This window comes from Pseudophryne corroboree, chromosome 12 (assembly GCF_028390025.1).
Source record: "Pseudophryne corroboree isolate aPseCor3 chromosome 12, aPseCor3.hap2, whole genome shotgun sequence".
NCBI lineage: Eukaryota > Metazoa > Chordata > Amphibia > Anura > Myobatrachidae > Pseudophryne > Pseudophryne corroboree.
This window is the reverse complement of record NC_086455.1, coordinates 29,722,002-29,742,146: the sequence shown is the minus strand read 5'-3', so window position 1 is coordinate 29,742,146 and position 20,145 is coordinate 29,722,002. Positions and strand designations below refer to the sequence as shown.

The following is a 20,145-nucleotide window of genomic DNA, read 5'->3' as shown; positions in this document are numbered from 1 at the left end:
TGTTGGCAAGCGGACAAAAGGTTCCTCTTTTCTGCTCGTGACAGAGGGAGAGGAAAAAGGCTGAAGAGATTAGCCAGTTCCCAGGAACAGAAACCCTTTCCCGCCTCTGCCAAGCCCTCAGTATGACGCTAGGGCCTTACAAGCTCAGGCACGGTGGGGGCCCGTTCTCAATGAATTTCAGTGCGCAGTGGGCTCACTCGCAAGTAGACCCCTGGATCCTTCAGGTAATATCTCAAGGGTACATATTGGAATTCGAGACGTCTCCCCCTCGCCGTTTCCAAAAGTCGGCTTTACCGACGTCTCCCTCTGACAGGGAGGCAGTTTTGGAAGCCATTCACAAGCTGTATTCCCAGCAGGTGATAATCAAGGTACCCCTCCTGCAACAGGGAACGGGGTATTATTCCACACTATTGTGGTACCGAAGCCAGACGGCTCGGTGAGACCGATTCTAAATCTAAAATCTTTGAACACTTACATACAGAGGTTCAAATTCAAGATTGAGTCACTCAGAGCAGTGATTGCGAACCTGGAAGAAGGGGACTACATGATGTCTCGGGACATCAAGGATGCTTACCTTCATGTCAAAATTTACCCTTCTCACCAAGGGTACCTCAGGTTATGGTACAGAACTGTCACTATCAGTTCAGACGCTGCCGTAGGGATGGTCCACGGCACCCCGGGTCTTTACCAAGGTAATGGCCGAAATGATATCCCTTCGAAGGAAGGGAATTTTAGTTATCCCTTACTTGGACGATTCCCTGATAAGGGTAAGATCCAGGGAACAGTTGGAAGTCGGTGTAGCACTATCTCAGGTAGTGTTGCGGCAGCACGATTGGATTCTCAATATTCCAAAATCGCAGCTGGTTCCGACGACTTGTCTTCTGTTTCCTAGGGATGTTCCTGGACACAGTCCAGAAAAAAAAAAAAAAAAAGGTGTTTCTCCCGGAAGAGAAAGCCAGGGAGTTATCCGAGCTAGTCAGGAACCTCCTAAAACCGAACCAAGTCTCAGTGCGTCAAGGCACAAGGGTTCTGGGTAAAAATGGTGGCTTCCTACGAAGCAATCCCATTCGTTAGATTCCACGCAAGAACTTTCCAGTGGAACCTACTGGACAAATGGTCCAGGTCGCATTTTCAGATGCATCAGCGGATAACCCTGTCACCAAGGACAAGGGTATCCATCCTGTGGTGGTTGCAGAGTGCTCATCTTCTAGAGGGCCGCAGATTCGGCATTCAGGACTGGGTCCTGGTGACCACGGATGCCAGCCTGCGAGGCTGGGGAGCAGTCACACAGGGAAGGAATATCCAGGGCTTAGGGTCAAGCCTGGATACATCACTTCACATAAATATCCTGAAGCTAAGGGCCATTTACAATACTCTAAGCTTAGCAAGACCTCTGCTTCAAGGTCAGCCGGTGTTGATCCAGTCGGACAACATCATGGCAGTCACCCACGTAAACAGACAGGGTGGCACAAGAAGCAGGAGGGCAATGGCAGAAGCTGCAGGGATTCTTCGCTGGGCGGAAAATCATGTGATAGCACTGTCAACAGTATTCATTCCGGGAGTGGACAACTGGGAAGCAGACTTCCTCAGCACGACCTCCACCCGGGAGAGTGGGGACTTCACCCAGAAGTCGTCCACATGATTAAAAAACTCGACAGGTATTGCGCCAGGTCAAGAGACCCTCAGGCAATAGTTGTAGACGCTCTGGTAACACCGTGGGTGTACCAGTCAGTGTATGTGTTCCCTCCTCTGCCTCTCATACCCAAGGTACTGAGATTGATAAGATGGAGAGGAGAAAGCACTATATTCGTGGCTCCGGATTGGCCAAGAAGGACTTGGTAACCGGAACTTCAAGAGATGCTCATGGAGGATCCGTGGCCTCTACCTCTAAGAAGGGACCTGCTCCAGCAAGGACCCTGTCTGTTCCAAGACTTACCGCGGCTGCGTTTGACGGCATGCCGGTTGAACACCGGATCCTGAAGGAAAAAAGGCATTCCGGATGAAGTCATCCATATCCTGATCTAAAGCCAGGAAGGATGTAACCGCAAAAACATTATCACCGCAATTGGCGAAAATATGTTGCGTAGTGCGAGGCCAGTAAGGCCCGACGGAGGAAATTCAACTGGGTCGATTCCTACATTTCCTGCAAACAGGAGTGTCTATGGGCCTGAAATTGGGGTCCATTAAGGTTCAGATTTCGGCCCTGTCAATTTTCTTCCAAAAAAGAACTAGCTTCAGTCCCTGAAGTTTAGACGTTTGTAAAAGGGGTACTGCATATACAGCCTCCTTTTGTGCCTCCAGTGGCAATTTGGGATCTCAATGTAGTTTGGGTTCCAAAAGTCACATTGGTTTGAACCACTTAAATCTGTGGAGTTAAAATATCTCACATGGAAAGTGGTCATGCTGTTGGCCCTGGCCTGGGCCAGGCGCGTGTCAGAATTGGCGGCTTTATCCTTTAAAAGCCCTTATCTGATTTTCCATTCGGACAGGGCGGAATTGAGGACTCGTCCTCAGTTTCTCCCTAAGGTGGTTCCAGCGTTTTCACCTGAACCAACCTATTGTGGTGCCTGCGGCTACTAGGGACTTGGAGGAATCCAAGTTGCTGGATGTTGTCAGGGCCCTGAAAATATGTTTCCAGGACGGCTGGAGTCAGGAAATCTGACTCGCTGTTTATCCTGTATGCACCCAACAAGCTGGGTGCTCCTGCTTCTAAGCAGACTATTGCTCGTTGGATTTGTAGTACAATTCAGCTTGCACATTCTGTGGCAGGCCTGCCACAGCTAAAATCTGTAAAAGCCCGTTCCACAAGGAAAGTGGGCTCATCTTGGGCGGCTGCCCGAGGGGTCTCGGCTTTACAACTTTGCCGAGCAGCTACTTGGTCAGGGGCAAACACGTTTGCTAAATTCTACAAATTTGATACCCTGGCTGAGGAGGACCTGGAGTTCTCTCATTCGGTGCTGCAGTGTCATCCGCACTCTCCCGCCCGTTTGGGAGCTTTGGTATAATCCCCATGGTCCTTACGGAGTCTCCAGCATCCACTTAGGACGTTAGAGAAAATAAGAATTTACTTACCGATAATTCTATTTCTCATAGTCCGTAGTGGATGCTGGGCGCCCATCCCAAGTGCGGATTGTCTGCAATACTTGTACATAGTTATTGTTCCAAAAATCGGGTTATTATTTTTGGGAGCCATCTTTTCAGAGGCTCCTCTGTTATCATACTGTTAACTGGGTTCAGATCACAAGTTATACGGTGTGATTGGTGTGGCTGGTATGAGTCTTACCCGGGATTCAAAATCCTTCCTTATTGTGTACGCTCGTCCGGGCACAGTATCCTAACTGAGGCTTGGAGGAGGGTCATAGGGGGAGGAGCCAGTGCACACCAGTTAGTCCTAAAGCTTTCTTTAGATGTGCCCAGTCTCCTGCGGAGCCGCTATTCCCCATGGTCCTTACGGAGTCCCCAGCATCCACTACGGACTATGAGAAATAGAATTATCGGTAAGTAAATTCTTATTTTTAGCCGGATAGCGCAGTGATGTCTGTCAGCACAATGCTCAGAATTTAAACCCCCTTCCCGATTGGTTCACAGCCGTGTGCTCCTTAAAGACCAATTGACAGAATAAGTTCTCCGTCTACGCTCAAGCATCACTTTTCTACTATGTTAATTATTATTTTCATATTCCATCACTGGGATAATAATATCTCATTCAGCAGCTGCGGGTGCTAAAGGTAGTTGTTGTATTATATTTGTGTGCTTAGTTTAGGGGAGCGGACCATTGGGGGGGGGGGGGGGGGGGGGGCGGGCCGCGGCAGTGTGTCACGCAGTAACTCCCTGTCAGCCGCAGGAGCCGTGCTGGCCGGGAGTTACTCCTCAAATACAAAGGCATCGCCGCTGTGCGATGCTTTTGTATTTGTGCGGGGGGTGGGTTGGTACTGACATGCGGGGCGGACTAGCCCTGTGCTGGGCGTCCCCCCGCATGTCTGAGTTTACGATCGTAGCTGTGCTAAACTTAGCACAGCTACAATCAACTCGGAATGACCCCCATAGAAACAACCATTTTTCGGGATACATACCTTTAAAATATGTCCATCAAGTACAAAATATAATTTTGTGAGATATTCAGTATAGATAAGTATCATTACGGAGGCTGCTTTGATCTTTGTTATCTAGCTGACTGTAAGTGATAATTCCGTATATTAAAGGACACAAGCTGCTCCCTACTGTGTTTTGCCATATGCCTATACCAAGAGGCCTATATACCCATAACAAGTGCTTCCGCTACGAAACATACTGTAACTCGTCTCTTAATGCAATATACTTGGGCAGGGAGTAGAAGTCACTTCAACAGATAGTAACCCTGAACCTAGGAATTTCTAGGTGCCATCATAAAAACCACCAACTCACCACATTCTTCTTTTAACTTTCTCTTTTAACAAAAGGGTACGGGTACAAACATTTCTCACCATACCCTGTGCAGAGTGGCAGGGCTGGCATACCTAAACACCATGACGACGTATCCGCCTATTTACAATGTCCATTTCTCCAATACTTTCCAGTCAATGTAGCAGATCCCCAGAGATTTGAGGAAACCTTAAACCAAATTCTACTGTAGTCTCATTCGTTTTTCCGGTGGTCCTTTGGTTGTTGCTTGTCCTTGCGGGGTTTTAACTGGTTCCTTTTCTTCTTGTTTCACCATCTCAGCCGGCGGTTCCTGTTCTTTTTTTATTTGTTCAACTGAAAGCAAATGAAGACACCCGTCATTAATGCATCAATTCAATCCGAGCTCACATGATATCTCTGAGCACTAGCAGCTGTGGCTAGTAGTTCATTATATACTGTAGGTAAAAGCATTTACAGTCGGACACCACTCCATACAAGTACAACTTGCACAACATTTGTCACACATCTCAAGTTGAGCAGGTCTTATTATTAAACCTCCTTCCGCTAGAAGAGGTGAGGCGTTCACCAGTAAGTTTATTAGAGAAGGGGAGTGAAGATACAAGCAAGTCACATCCCTCAGATAGATGTATAATATTGACTTATAGGCCCTACACACTGGGCGATATGAGTGAAAGATATGAACGATGAACGATCTCGTTCATATACCGTTCATATCTTTCAGTGTGGAGGCACCAGCGATGAACGATGCGTGGCCCCGCGCTCGTTCATCGCTGGTGCCCCGTCACTTGTGCATGCAGGCCAATATGGACAATCTTGTCCATATTTGCCTGCACTGCTATGGAGCCGGGTGACGGGGGGAGTGAAGAAACTTCACTCCCCCCGTCACTGCCCGCCGCCGGGTTGCCCGTCGGCCGTACCCGCCGTCGGGCAGCTTGGCGGCGGATCCCGCAGTGTGTAGGGCCCATTACATGTATCTGACAAGTTGGGAGACATACTTCTGCAAGTTCCACAGAAATGGTGAAACTTTGTTGCAAATTTGCACTAGACTTGTCTACACGCTAGATTTAAAGTTGCATATATCTTAAGATATGTACAAGTCAACAGCTGCAGGAACACAGGTGTATGGAAACACTCTTTCCATGTACCAAAAGTCGCTATTGAACCTTTAACTCGAAAACAGGCCAAAAATGTGCATGGCACATCAGTGATTACACAAACATATTTATCTAAGCCTCCTAAGAAGAAGTGGTAGAAAATGATCACCTAGAACCTATTAAATTCTAACTAACATCTAGAAAGTTGCAAATATAAGTTTACGCAGGTGAGAGCGTAAATGCACTAAATTATCGCAAGCAGAAAAGCCAAAAAGTTCATCCCATACTCTAAGGGGGAGAAAGTAAGTCACATTCTGTACTCTTTCAGAAAATTTATTTTAGCCTTGTACGAAATTGGTTTGACTGTCCGGTAATTACATTCTTAATTCCATTACTCTAAATGAGAAATAAAAATCATCCATCACTGTCTGCAGTCCGCCTTAATTACTGCATCAGACAACGCCACTATGGAGTGAAGATTTGGAAGCACTCAGCTTGGACCCCTGCGTTTCATGAAATCACACTTTTGGATGAGGCAATGAAAAGTCATGTGATCATCGGGGAAGTAAGGTAGACCGACTTCCTCCTCCACGGGTTCAAATCAACCCCAACGAGCCATTACCACTCGTCCCCTGCAGCAAACTAGGTAAGTATCATAGAAGTAACAGCTTCTTGGAGAAGCTGATATAGGGGGTCATTCCGACCTGATCGCACGCTATTTTTTGCAGTGCTGTGATAAGGTCAAGACTCGGCAAAACTGCAAATGAGTATGCACCGCAATGCGCAGGCGCGTCGTACAGGTACAAAGCGGATCGTTGCTGGGCGATGGATTTAACGAAGAATCCATTCGCACAGCCGATCGCAAGGAGATTGACAGGAAGAGGGCGTTCATGGGTGTCAACTGACCGTTTTCAGGGAGTGGTTGGAAAAACGCAGGCGTGTCCAGGCGTTTGCAGGGCGGGTGTCTGACATAAATTCCGGGACCTGACAGGCTGAAGTGATCGCAGCGGCTGAGTAAGATCAGACCTACTCAGAAACTGCACAAACTGTTTTTGTACCGCTCGGCTGCACAAGCGTTCGCACACTTGCAAAGCGAGAATACACTCCCCCATAGGCGGCGACTATCTGATCGCAGCGCTGCAAAAAATAGCTAGCGAGCGATCAACTCGGAATGACCCCCATTGTGTGAAAAAAGGTGTGTTTCCATTTCCTGATTGGCTAATCTGTGCAAACGAACCAAGTCATGCGATAAGGAAATACTTTTATTTGTAATTTGAGCTGAAAATATTTTACACAAATTGTGTTTCAGAAAGAGATAAACTTTCATTTATTTATTTTTTTAGTTTTAGTAAGGAAATAAAAGCTTACCTGGTACTGGCTTCTCCCCAGGTTTTTGCTGCAATAAGAAAATTATAATTATAAATTTAGACATCCTAGAAATCAAAAAAGTAAATAATGGTTAAGGAAGAAAGAAGAAACTTCCTGGATCTAGTAGACAATGTACAATGCATTCAATCATCACTCCTATACGGATGTGATGCAACCTAAGATTTCCAGTCTCTCTAATTCTATTGATGAAACAATCCTAAAAACAAGGAGAAATGCGTGTTCTAGCTTTCATCCTCCCAAGCTGTGCGGGAAAGGGCTCCCACCAATTTAGAGTACAAAAGCCATAGATGGTGCACACTTACAAAGGTTGTGCATGGTAAAGTCTTTTCAGAGTCTGCATTACCTGGACAAATTTAGGAGGAAACTTTTGCCGGAGTTCTAGCAGGAGAGCATCTACTCTCTGCCTCTGGAAAAGCGAGCTGGCTTCTTCCTTCTTTTTAGCCTTTGGTTTCGCTTTATCTGGAAAGACAAAAAAAAAAAGTAATGAAAGACCAAACCAATAGATTTTGTGCATTACGTACATTAAACTGGCAACTATGGAGGTAATTCAGACCCGATCGCTCGCTAGCTGGTTTTTGCAGTCCTGCGTTCGCATAGTCGCCGCCCACCGGGGATTGTATTTTAGCTATGCAAGTGTGCGATCGCATGTGCAGCTGAGCGGTACAAAAAAACTTTGTGCAGTTTCTGAGTAGCCCTGAACTTTCTCAGCCGCTGCGATCACTTCAGCCTGTCCGGGACCGGATTTGACGTCAGACACCTGCCCCGCAAACTCTTGGACACGCCTGCGTTTTTCCAACCACTCCCTGAAAACGGTCAGTTGCCACCCACAAACGCCTTTTTCCCGTCAATCTCCTTGCGATCGGTTGTGCGAATGGATTCTTCGTAAAACCCATCGCACAGCAACGTTCCGCTTTGTACCCGTGCGACACGCCAGCGCACTGCATACGCAGTTCTGACCTGATCGCAGGGCTGCAAAAATCCCTAGCGAGCGATCAGGTCTGAATTACCCCCTATGGGAGGTATAATAGGTGTTCTGACACTGTGTAAAGATCTATTTTTACACGTGTTTATCTGTGATGCCTGTATTTTAGTTGGGAACTTAGGTGGCGCTTCCTTGGGCGCTGCCTCTATCTAGCACAGGGGTGGGGAACCTCCGGCCCACGGGCCGTATAAGGCCCGCAAAGCCGTTTGTTCCGGCCCACCCACTGCTGTGTGTCAGCGAGACACGTCGCCCCTCAGTCCAGCGGCGGCGTGTCTCAGCTGTCAGGGCAGGGAGGAGAGCGCAGCTATGTCCGGCGGCAGCGGCGGGTAGGATCTCAAACCAGCCGCCGGTTCATGAGCCAATCAGAGCTTGCGGACCAGCAGCTAATCAGGAGCCACCGCTGCCGGTCCGCAAACTCTGATTGGCTCACGAACTGGCAGCTGGTTTGGAGGTCCTACACGCCACCACCCGACGTAGCTTCGCTCTCCCTCCTTGCCTGGTCCCTGACACGCCGCCGGACTGAGCACCAAGGGGCAAGAGTGGCGCACGCTGCGCTCTCCTCTCCTGACACACAGCAGCAGCGGTAGGGGGGGGGGGGCGCATGTGTGGGGCATTTGTGTATCTGGCACTGTGGGGACATTTGTGTATCTGGCACTGCACTGTTGGGGGCATATGTGTATCACATCTCATTTTAATTGGCCACACCCATTTTTGGCGCACCACTAAGGGGTGTAACTACTGGGGGGCAGGGTAATTTTTAAGTTGATAAATTTTGTATGGGCCGCGAAGCATTGTATAAATATCCAAATGGCCCTTGGTAGAAAAAAAAAAAGTTCCCCACCCCTGATCTAGCATGACCTTGTGGCAGTGCTGTGTTCATTTAAAAAAAAGAGTTTGCACCACTGGTATTAGATGGTGACAGTCTGTGTGGAACTCTGCGTTCTAAACCTAAATGAATTTATTCTAGCCAAACAACAACACTGGCCGACCTTTTGTTCTGATGATCGAATGTCCTGATCTATATCCAGTCTGGCCACACCCATGGATTGTCCCAATCATCACATGCATATAAGCCAACAACTTTTATAACCAAGAAACCAGCATTCATGAATGTCAGTTTAACTACAAAACTGTCCGTCAGCTGAAAGCGTGGGGTCAGTGCCTTAATTGAAATGGTCAAAAGGGTTGGGGTTTTTTTTAGAGAAAATAATAAAATAAATTCTGCCACTGTCTGAACGAGCAAACCACACTTGCACTGTTGTAGTAGTGACCGAGTGTCCTTGATATAATGACTTTCTTTGGAACTTGATGCACGTGAAGGCAAGACTACAATTTCCCTGCTGTCCACTGCATTACATAGTGTACCTCGCTCTTCCTGGTCTTTGAAGTGCCACCAGTACCCTTTAGATGGATGATAACGACCGTAAGACATGGCCTCATCAAATGCAGACTGGATCCCATGAATTGCAGTAAGCTAAAAAAATAAAAAAGAAGTCCACGTATAAAAACATATTGTAACTTTATTAGAAATATTATCAAGTGAATATAAAGGAGGAGATTCAATTAGAAGTGAGGTTCCATCGTGCTTTCCAGCAAGAAAACCGGCTTTGTTTTAGCTAAGACCCCTACTTGGGTAGGTGCCGGGTTCAACCCAGGTAACACAACCCGGGATGACCCTGTCCCGTTAAAGCCAGGACCCGAGTTGCTTCGGCAGTAACCCAAGTCAGAAGCTTGGTGTGAAAGGGGTATAATTCAAATAATGCAAATGTTTCCGTCTTTTATTCACACGTTACTTTGCCATGTACTGTACATGAGTGTGGAAAAGAGAAAATCAATGCCAAAACCTGGGATAATTATCACATGTGAGAATATGTTTAATGCCCTCATTATTGCGCTCATCTCTTAAAGTGATAAAACTTTTTTGAAATGCTAAATAATAATCTGGACAAAGCAGATGATAACACTGAACATAAGCAGATACAGGGGTATATTCAATAAGAGTCGGATCCATTCCGACATGCAGTTGTCGGAATGGAACCGACAACCCCTATTAAATGGACAGCCAAATCAGACTGTCGGATTTGGCCGTACACAGGGTTCTGTCCTGCGCTGACAGCAGTGGCCAGGGGTGCAGACGGCGGTGGGCGTGAGCGAGACAGCGGCGGGGGGGGGGGGGGGGGGGGGGCAGAGATCGTCGGCCAGTGGGAGGAGCTGGCTGCGGGGGAACATGTCTGCTGCGGGGGGACAGCCGGGCACCTCTCTAACTGCAGCGCCTCCCCCCGCCGCAGACATGTCCCACCGCCGGCCGCCGAACTCTGCTCCCCCCGCCGCCCCACTTGTCTCCTCACCTCAATCCGACTTGTTTTCAAGTCGGATTGAGTTTGTCGGAAAGGGGGCCAAAACCTGTCGGATTTGGCCCCATTCCCGACAGAAGCACGTGGATCGGCGGGTATTCCGCCGATCCATGTGTTTTCCGACTTGTCAGAAAAAAATCAGCCGCTATTGAATAGGTCGGAACCCCTTCCGACCTATTTCTGTCGGAAGCTGCCGTCTTGCCGACAGTTATTGAATACACCCCACAGTCTTATTATTAAAAACAGTGAACATGTTAATATGGACTGAAATACAGCACAGAGAAAATAGTTTCTTCCAATCACTTTCCCATTGCAGCATTAAACGGCAGATGTATTTAAATGGCTTCAATACACCTGCTCTGTGGTTTTAAACGTACAGTGCACCCGGAAAGTATTTGCTGCATCAACAAAGTATTGAGCAATGGCTGTGAATACTTATGTACATGTGATATCTAGTTTTTTATTTTTAATAAATGTGCAAATATCTCAAAACTTTTTTCACGTCATCATTATGGGGTATTGTATGTAGAATTTTGAGGGGGGGGGGGGAATTAATTTATTCCACTTTGGAATAAGGCTGTAACATAACAAAATGTGGAAAAAGTGAAGCGCTGTGAATACTTTCCGGATGCACTGTAATCTAATATCAGTGGTTCATCTTTGTAATATGCTGAATTTCAACATTGGATGAATTTGTCACATCATATAAATTTACACATTTATATGTAAACATATATGCTAGAATGATATAGCACTAAAGTCTCAAAAGTAGCCATGTCTATAATACAGAGGTCATTAGTGTTCAGTCTAGGCTGTTTTAGCAGGGCGCCGCGCCCTGCCCGATTTTTAAAAGGCAAAATCCGCCCTGCCCCTTTTGCGGCACCCTGCTAGAACAGCCGCCCGCTTCCTGCCCTCCCAGCGTGTAAAGATACCGTGCGCATGCGCGCGGCATCCATGCACGCATTAGGAGAGAGCTGGGGGAAGCCCAGCACCGACGGAGGTGCTGGGCACGCCCCCAACAGTGGCATCGACGGCCACAGACGCCCTCTATAGCAGCGTCTGTGGGCAGCACCGCCCACTAAAATGACGGGGGCATGACCACGCCCCTTAATTTGCATCCCCCCGTTTCGGGCGCACGCGCCAATGTGCCCACAGACTCCGGCACCCTGCCCCTTCATGATCCTAGAAGGAACACTACGTCATACAGTGTGTTACCAAGGTATGGTATTAAAAGGTATATTAAGGCTACCTGAATTTTTATACAACCACACAATAACCCAGTTCATGTACAGAACATAGGATATACTTTAACGTGCTAAGGGGGTTATTCAGAAACAACCAAAAAAGCACAGAACTGGGCAAAACCATGTTGTATTGCAGGTGGGGCGGATGTAACATGTGCAGAGGGAGTTAAATTTGGGGGGGGGGGGGTTCATACAGAAATCTAAATTGCATTTACTCTGTACAGAAACAATATAACCCACCCAAATCTAACTCTCTCTGCACATGTTACATCTGCCACACCTGCAGTGCACATGGCTTTGCCCAATTGCTAAGTTTTTTGGTTTGCTAGCAACTCTGAATAACCCCCAAAGTACTTTGAGATTTAGAGACACATGAAGTTAAAGCATTTCTCTTCCGCTATCTACAAATCATTAATAGAAACATCTTTAATATACTAATGAAGTTTAGAAGAGAACGGGAGCACCATCTACAACCTCTGGCTGTAGACTCCAACTGGGCTAACATTTTCCGAGCTTCCCAGAGCTGTCCAGTAAGCATCTTTTTAATTACGTTGCGGGCGAGTGTATACTTTAATACATGGCTACATGAACATGCCTAGAGGAGTCATAAAATGAAGGTTACCATTCTGGAGTTGATAACAGATCCTAAGTCTGGAGCCTGGTAGATCACTCCAGCAATAATATAGTAATCTGCAAGTGGAATAGCTGCAAAATAAATGGAATGTGAGGTCAGCAACTGTGCACAAAGACGCGCGTAAAAATGTAGGGCCTAATTCAAGGTTGATTGCAAAAGCAAAATCTTCCTCTAATAGACAAAACCATGTGCACTGCAGGGGGGTGGGGGGGGGGGGGGGCAGATATAACGTGCAGAGAGAGTTAGATTTGGGTGGGTTATTTTGTTTCTGTGCAGGGTAAATACTGGCTGCTTTATTTTTACACTGCAATTTAGATTTCAGTTTGAACACACCCCACCCAAAATCTAACTCTCTCTGCACATGTTACATCTGCCCCACCTGCAGTGCACATGGTTTTGCCCATTAGAGGAAGATATTGCTTTTGTGAGCAACCTTGAATTAGGCCCATAATATGTAACACAATTATATACAGGTATAATATATTTGAACACCAGTACACCTATGATCTTGGACTAGAGAAGGAAATTATACATAGACAAAAGTATTTGTGTAACATAGCATAGGGAAAAAAAAAAGAAAGAACATGGTAACAATGAGTTCCAAAATAAAAAATAAGAATTTACTTACCGATAATTCTATTTCTCGGAGTCCGTAGTGGATGCTGGGGTTCCTGAAAGGACCATGGGGAATAGCGGCTCCGCAGGAGACAGGGCACAAAAGTAAAGCTTTTACAGGTCAGGTGGTGTGTACTGGCTCCTCCCCCTATGACCCTCCTCCAGACTCCAGTTAGGTACTGTGCCCGGACGAGCGTACACAATAAGGGAGGATTTTGAATCCCGGGTAAGACTCATACCAGCCACACCAATCACACCGTACAACTTGTGATCTAAACCCAGTTAACAGTATGATAACAGAGGAGCCTCTGAAAGATGGCTTCCTAAACAATAACCCGAATTAGTTAACAATAACTATGTACAAGTATTGCAGATAATCCGCACTTGGGATGGGCGCCCAGCATCCACTACGGACTCCGAGAAATAGAATTATCGGTAAGTAAATTCTTATTTTCTCTATCGTCCTAAGTGGATGCTGGGGTTCCTGAAAGGACCATGGGGATTATACCAAAGCTCCCAAACGGGCGGGAGAGTGCGGATGACTCTGCAGCACCGAATGAGAGAACTCCAGGTCCTCCTTTGCCAGGGTATCAAATTTGTAAAAATTTACAAACGTGTTCTCCCCTGACCACGTAGCTGCTCGGCAGAGTTGTAATGCCGAGACCCCTCGGGCAGCCGCCCAAGATGAGCCCACCTTCCTTGCGGAATGGGCCTTAACAGATTTAGGCTGTGGCAGGCCTGCCACAGAATGTACAAGTTGAATTTTGTTACAAATCCAACGAGCAATCGACTGCTTAGAAGCAGGTGCACCCAACTTGTTGGGTGCATACAGTATAAACAGCGAGTCAGATTTTCTGACTCCAGCCGTCCTTTAAATGTATATTTTTAAGGCTCTGACAACGTCCAACAACTTGGAGTCCTTCAAGTCGTCTGTAGCCGCAGGCACTACAATAGGCTGGTTCAGGTGAAACGCTGATACCACCTTAGGGAGAAAATGCGGACGCGTCCGCAGCTCTGCCCTATGTCGAATGGAAAATTAAATAAGGGCTTTTATAAAACAAAGCCGCCAGTTCAGATACTCTCCCGGCCGAAGCCAGGGCCAGTAACATAGTCACTTTCCATGTGAGATATTTCAAATCCACATTCTTTAGTGGTTCAAACCAATTGGATTTGAGGAAATCTAAACTACATTTAGATCCCACGGTGCCACCTTAGGCACCACAGGAGGCTGTATATGCAGTACTCCTTTGATAAAAATCTGGACCTCAGGGACTGAGGCCAATTCTTTTTGGAAGAATATTGATAGGGCCGAAATTTGAACCTTAATAGATCCCAATTTGAGACCCATAGACAATCCTGATTGCAGGAAATGTAGGAAAACGACCCAGTTGAAATTCCTCCATCGGAGCACTCCGCTGCTCGCACCACGCAACATATTTTCGCCAAATAAGACGATAATGCTTCGCGGTGACTTCCTTCCTTGCCTTTATCAAGGTAGGAATGACTTCTTCTGGAATGCCTTTTCCTTTTAGGATCTGGCATTCAAACGCCATGCCGTCAAACGCAGCCGCGGTAAGTCTTGAAAAAGACAAGGACCCTGCTGAAGCAGGTCCCTTCTCAGAAGTAGAGGCCACGGATCGTCCGTGACCATCTCTTGAAGTTCCGGGTACCAAGTCCTTCTTGGCCAATCCGGAGCCACTAGTCTTACTCCTCTTTGCCGTATAATCCTCAATACCTTTGGTATGAGAGGCAGAGGAGGAAACACATATACCGACTGGTACACCCAAGGTGTTACCAGCGCGTCCACAGCTATTGCCTGCAGATCTCTTGACCTGGCGCAATACCTGTCCAGTGTTTTGTTGAGGCGAGACGCCATCATGTCCACCATTGGTTTTACCCAACGGTTTAATAGCATGTGGAAAACTTCTGGATGAAGTCCCCACTCTCCCGGGTGAAGGTCGTGTCTGCTGAGGAAGTCTGCTTCCCAGTTGTCCACGCCCGGGATGAATACTGCTGACAGTGCTATCACGTGATTCTCCGCCCAGCGAAGGATCCTGGCAGCTTCTGCCATTGCCCTCCTGCTTCTTGTGCCGCCCTGTCTGTTTACATGGGCGACTGCCGTGATGTTGTCCGACTGGATCAACACCGGTCTTCCTTGAAGCAGAGGTTCCGCCTGGCTTAGAGCATTGTAGATTGCTCTTAGTTCCAGAATGCTTATGTGAAGAGACTTTTTCAGGCTCGACCACACTCCCTGGAAATTTCTTCCCTGTGTGACTGCTCCCCAGCCTCTCAGGCTGGCATCCGTGGTCACCAGGATCCAATCCTGCATGCCGAATCTGCGGCCCTCCAATAGATGAGCCTCCTGCAACCACCACAGAAGGGATACCCTTGTCCTCGGCGACAGGGTTATCCGCAGGTGCATCTGAAGATGCGACCCTGACCATTTGTCCAACAGATCCCTTTGCATGGAATCTGCCGAAAGGGATTGCTTCGTAAGAAGCTACCATTTTTTCCCAGGACTCTTGTGCATTGATGTACAGACACCTTTCCTGGTTTTATGAGGTTCCTGACCAGGTCAGATAACTCCTTGGCTTTTTCTTCGGGAAGAAAAACCTTTTTCTGAACTGTGTCCAGAATCATCCCCAGGAACAGCAGACGAGTTGTCGGCATTAATTTGGATTTTGGAATATTCAGAATCCATCCGTGCTGCTTTAGCACCTCTTGAGATAGTGCTAAACCCATCTCTAGCTGTTCTCTGGACCTTGCCCTTATTAGGAGATCGTCCAAGTATGGGATAATTAATACGCCTTTTCTTCGAAGAAGAAATATTATCTCGGCCATTACCTTTGTAAAGACCCGAGGTGCCGTGGACAAACCAAACGGCAGCGTCTGAAACTGATAGTGACAGTTTTGTACAACGAACCTGAGGTACCCCTGGTGTGAGGGGTAATTGGAACGTGGAGATACGCATCCTTGATGTCCAAGGATACCATAAAGTCCCCTTCTTCCAGGTTCGCTATCACTGCTCTGAGTGACTCCATCTTGAACCTGAACTTCTTTATGTACAGGTTCAAGGACTTCAGATTTAGAATAGGCCTTACCGAGCCATCCGGCATCGGTACCACAAAAAGAGTGGAATAATACCCCTTCCCTTGTTGTAGAAGAGGTACCTTGACTATCACCTGCTGAGAATACAGCTTGTGAATGGCTTCCAAAACCGTCTCCCTTTCTGAGGGGGACGTTGGTAAAGCAGACTTCAGGAAACGGCGAGGTGGCTCTGTCTCTAATTTCAACCTGTACCCCTGAGATATTATCTGCAGGATCCAGGGATTTACCTGCGAGTGAGCCCACTGCGCGCTGTAATTCTTGAGACGACCGCCTACCGCCCCCGAGTCCGCTTGCGAAGCCCCAGCGTCATGCTGAGGCTTTTGTAGAAGCCGGGGAGGGCTTCTGTTCCTGGGAAGGAGCTGCCTGTTGCTGTCTCTTCCCTCGTCCTCTGCCTCGTGGCAGATATGAATAGCCCTTTGCTCTCTTATTTTTAAAGGAACGAAAGGGCTGCGGTTGAAAGGTCGGTGCCTTTTTCTGTTGGGGAGTGACTTGAGGTAGAAAGGTGGATTTCCCGGCCGTAGCCGTGGCCACCAAATCCGATAGACCGACCCCAAATAACTCCTCTACGCATCGCCTGTCCACTGTCGTGTCCATAAAGCTCTTCTGGCCGAAATGGACATAGCACTTACCCGTGATGCCAGTGTGCAGATATCTCTCTGTGCATCACGCATATAAAGAAATGCATCCTTTATTTGTTCTAACGACAGTAAAATATTGTCCCTGTCCAGGGTATCAATATTTTCGATCAGGGACTCTGACCAAACTACCCCAGCACTGCACATCCAGGCAGTCGCAATAGCTGGTCGTAGTATAACACCTGCATGTGTGTATACCTTTTTGGATATTTTCCATCCTCCTATCTGATGGATCTTTAAGTGCGGCCGTCTCAGGAGAGGGTAACGCCACTTGTTTTGATAAGCGTGTTAGCGCTTTGTCCACCCTAGGAGGTGTTTCCCAGCGCTCCCTAACCTCTGGCGGGAAAGGGTATAAAGCCAATAACTTCTTTTAAATTAGCAGTTTTTTATCGGGGCACCCCACGCTTCATCACACACGTCATTTAATTCTTCTGATTCGGTAAAAACTACTGGTAGTTTTTTCACACCCCACATAATACCCTGTTTAGTGGTACCTGTAGTATCAGCTAAATGTAACATCTCCTTTATTGCCAAAATCATATAACGTGTGGCCCTTCTGGAAAATACGGTTGATTCGTCACCTTCACCACCGGAATCAGTGCCTGTGTCTGGGTCTGTGTCGACCGACTGAGGCAAGGGACGTTTTACAGCCCCTGACGGTGTTTGAGGCGCCTGGACAGGCACTAATTGAGTGTCCGGCCGCCTCATGTCGGCAAACGACTGCTTAAGCGAGTTGACGCTATCCCGTAATTCCACAAATAAAGGCATCCATTCTGGTGTCGACCCCCTAGGAGGTGACATCCTCATATTTGGCAATTGCTCCGCCTCCACACCAATAACGTCCTCATACATGTCGACACACACGTACCGACACACAGCAGACACACAGGGAATGCTCTATACGAAGACAGGACCCACTAGCCCTTTGGGGAGACAGAGGGAGAGTCTGCCAGCACACACCAAAAAGCGCTATATATGACAGGGATAGCCTTATGATTAAGTGCTCCCTTATAGCTGCTTTTATATTAATATATTGCCATTTATTTTGCCCCCCCTCTCTGTTATACCCTGTTTCTGTAGTGCAGTGCAGGGGAGAGACCTGGGAGCCTTCCTGACCAGCGGAGCTGTGACAGAAAATGGCGCCGTGTGCTGAGGAGATAGGCCCCGCCCCTTTTTCGGCGGGCTCGTCTCCCGCTATTTAGTACATTTAGGCAGGGGTAAATATCTCCATATAGCCTCTGGGGCTATATGTGAGGTATTTTTAGCCTTTTTAAAGGTTTTCATTTGCCTCCCAGGGCGCCCCCCCCCCAGCGCCCTGCACCCTCAGTGACTGCCGTGTGAAGTGTGCTGAGAGGAAAATGGCGCACAGCTGCAGTGCTGTGCGCTACCTTAAGAAGACTGCAGGAGTCTTCAGCCGCCGATTCTGGACCTCTTCTTGCTTCAGCATCTGTGAGGGGGCCGGCGGCGTGGCTCCGGTGACCATCCAGGCTGTACCTGTGATCGTCCCTCTGGAGCTTCATGTCCAGTAGCCAAGAAGCCAATCCATCCTGCACGCAGGTGAGTTCACTTCTTCTCCCCTCTGTCCCTCGTTGCAGTGATCCTGTTGCCAGCAGGAATCACTGTAAAATAAAAAACCTAAGCTAAACTCTCTAAGCAGCTCTTTATGAGAGCCACCTAGAATTGCACCCTTCTCGGCCGGGCACAAAAATCTAACTGGAGTCTGGAGGAGGGTCATAGGGGGAGGAGCCAGTACACACCACCTGACCTGTAAAAGCTTTACTTTTGTGCCCTGTCTCCTGCGGAGCCGCTATTCCCCATGGTCCTTTCAGGAACCCCAGCATCCACTTAGGACGATAGAGAAACAATAGGTTAGTCTAGGAGCAAAAAACGTTAACCGTTATTTCGCTGGTCACTTTCTGGGAAAACACAAACACGTGGTGGCCAAAGGGGCTACTGCCTGCAGATTTATCAGTCTGGTATAGCTCCGACACGGCCACACGGGATGTAGTTACCATCCCGGCGGTCAGCATACCGACGCAGGGATCCCGACCGCAAGAATGCCCGCAGGGGGCTCAGGGCTATTCCCACTCGTGGGTGTCCACGACACCCATAGAGTGGAAATAGAACCTGTGACAAGCGCAGCGAGCCCGCAAGGGGCTTCGTTGCGCTCTCTCCACTGCCGGCATTCTGGCGGGTGGTAGCCCGTACCAACGCAGTCAGACAAGGGCTAACCCAGCAATGTCCATTTCTGCCACAATGCATTTCCAATTCAGTTACACGCAGTTGTGGCTAAACTGGAAACATTTTTCTTTTTGAACCAGATTACAAACTATAGAATTTAGGTCACTTGTATTGTCAGTAATAATAAATCAAAGGTAAATTGGGTCATTCGGTAACATACAGCCACTGCCTCTCCGGCAGAGGGGACCCAAAGACTTCACAAGGTATCCGCCTAGCCAACTGAACCAAACCGAACCTGAATGGCTCCTTTGGGCTACACTGTAGTATAGATGTAGTTGCCACGTACAACAAATCTTTGTAAAGGACAACACGAGACAGTCAATACAGGTTGATCATCCCTTATCCAAAATTGTAAATTTGTAGGTCCCCTACTGAGATAATGATATATATATATATATATATATATATATATATATATATATATATATATATTAAGAATTTACTCACCGGTAATTCTATTTCTCGTAGTCCGTAGTGGATGCTGGGAACTCCGTAAGGACCATGGGGAATAGCGGGCTCCGAAGGAGACTGGGCACTCTAAGAAAGAACTAGGACTACCTGGTGTGTACTCAGTTAAGGAAACTGTGCCCGGAAGAGCTGACACAATAAGGAAAGGATTTGGAATCCAGGGTAAGACTCATACCAGCCACACCAATCACACCGTACAACTCGTACAAATCCAGTTAACAGTATGAACAAAAACTGAGCCTCACGAACAGATGGCTCATAACAATAACCCTTTAGTTAGGCAATAACTATATACAAGTATTGCAGATAATCCGCACTTGGGATGGGCGCCCAGTATCCACTACAGACTACGAGAAATAGAATTACCGGTGAGTAAATTCTTATTTTCTCAGACGTCCTAGTGGATGCTGGGAACTCCGTAATCCACAATGGGGATTATACCAAAGCTCCCAAACGGGCGGGAGAGTGCAGATGACTCTGCAGCACCGAATGAGCAAACTCAAGGTCCTCCTCAGCCAGGGTATCAAACTTGTAGAATTTTGCAAATGTGTTTGAACCCGACCAAGTAGCAGCTCGGCAAAGTTGTAAAGCCGAGACCCCTCGGGCAGCCGCCCAAGAAGAGCCCACTTTCCTCGTGGAATGGGCTTTTACAGATTTAGGATGCGGCAGTCCAGCCGCAGAATGTGCAAGTTGAATCGTGCTACAGATCCAGCGAGCAATAGTCTGCTTCGAAGCAGGAGCACCCAGCTTGTTGGGTGCATACAGGATAAACAGCGAGTCAGTTTTCCTGACTCCAGCCGTCCTGGAAACATATATTTTCAGGGCCCTGACTACGTCCAGTAACTTGGAATCCTCCAAGTCCAGAGTAGCCGCAGGCACCACAATAGGTTGGTTCACATGAAAAGCTGAAACCACCTTAGGGAGGAATTGGGAACGAGTCCTCAATTCCACCCTATCCATATGAAAAATCAGATAAGGGC

The 20,145-nt window shown here is 47.5% G+C and overlaps 1 protein-coding gene across 1 annotated transcript in view; it reads right to left on the bottom strand.

The window, feature by feature from the left end:
• Positions 1-4,408: 4,408 nt before the first annotated feature.
• MED6 (mediator complex subunit 6) overlaps positions 4,409-20,145 on the bottom strand; it is a 35,163-nt gene continuing 19,426 nt past the window's right edge. Inside the window, exons 4-8 of the mRNA XM_063947289.1 lie at positions 12,087-12,169; positions 9,232-9,340; positions 7,228-7,343; positions 6,864-6,891; positions 4,409-4,734 (exon numbers count right to left, since the gene is read on the bottom strand). Coding sequence (XP_063803359.1) covers positions 4,604-4,734; positions 6,864-6,891; positions 7,228-7,343; positions 9,232-9,340; positions 12,087-12,169 — 467 coding nt within the window. The 3' untranslated portion in view covers positions 4,409-4,603. The remainder of the gene's footprint in view (positions 4,735-6,863; positions 6,892-7,227; positions 7,344-9,231; positions 9,341-12,086; positions 12,170-20,145) is intronic.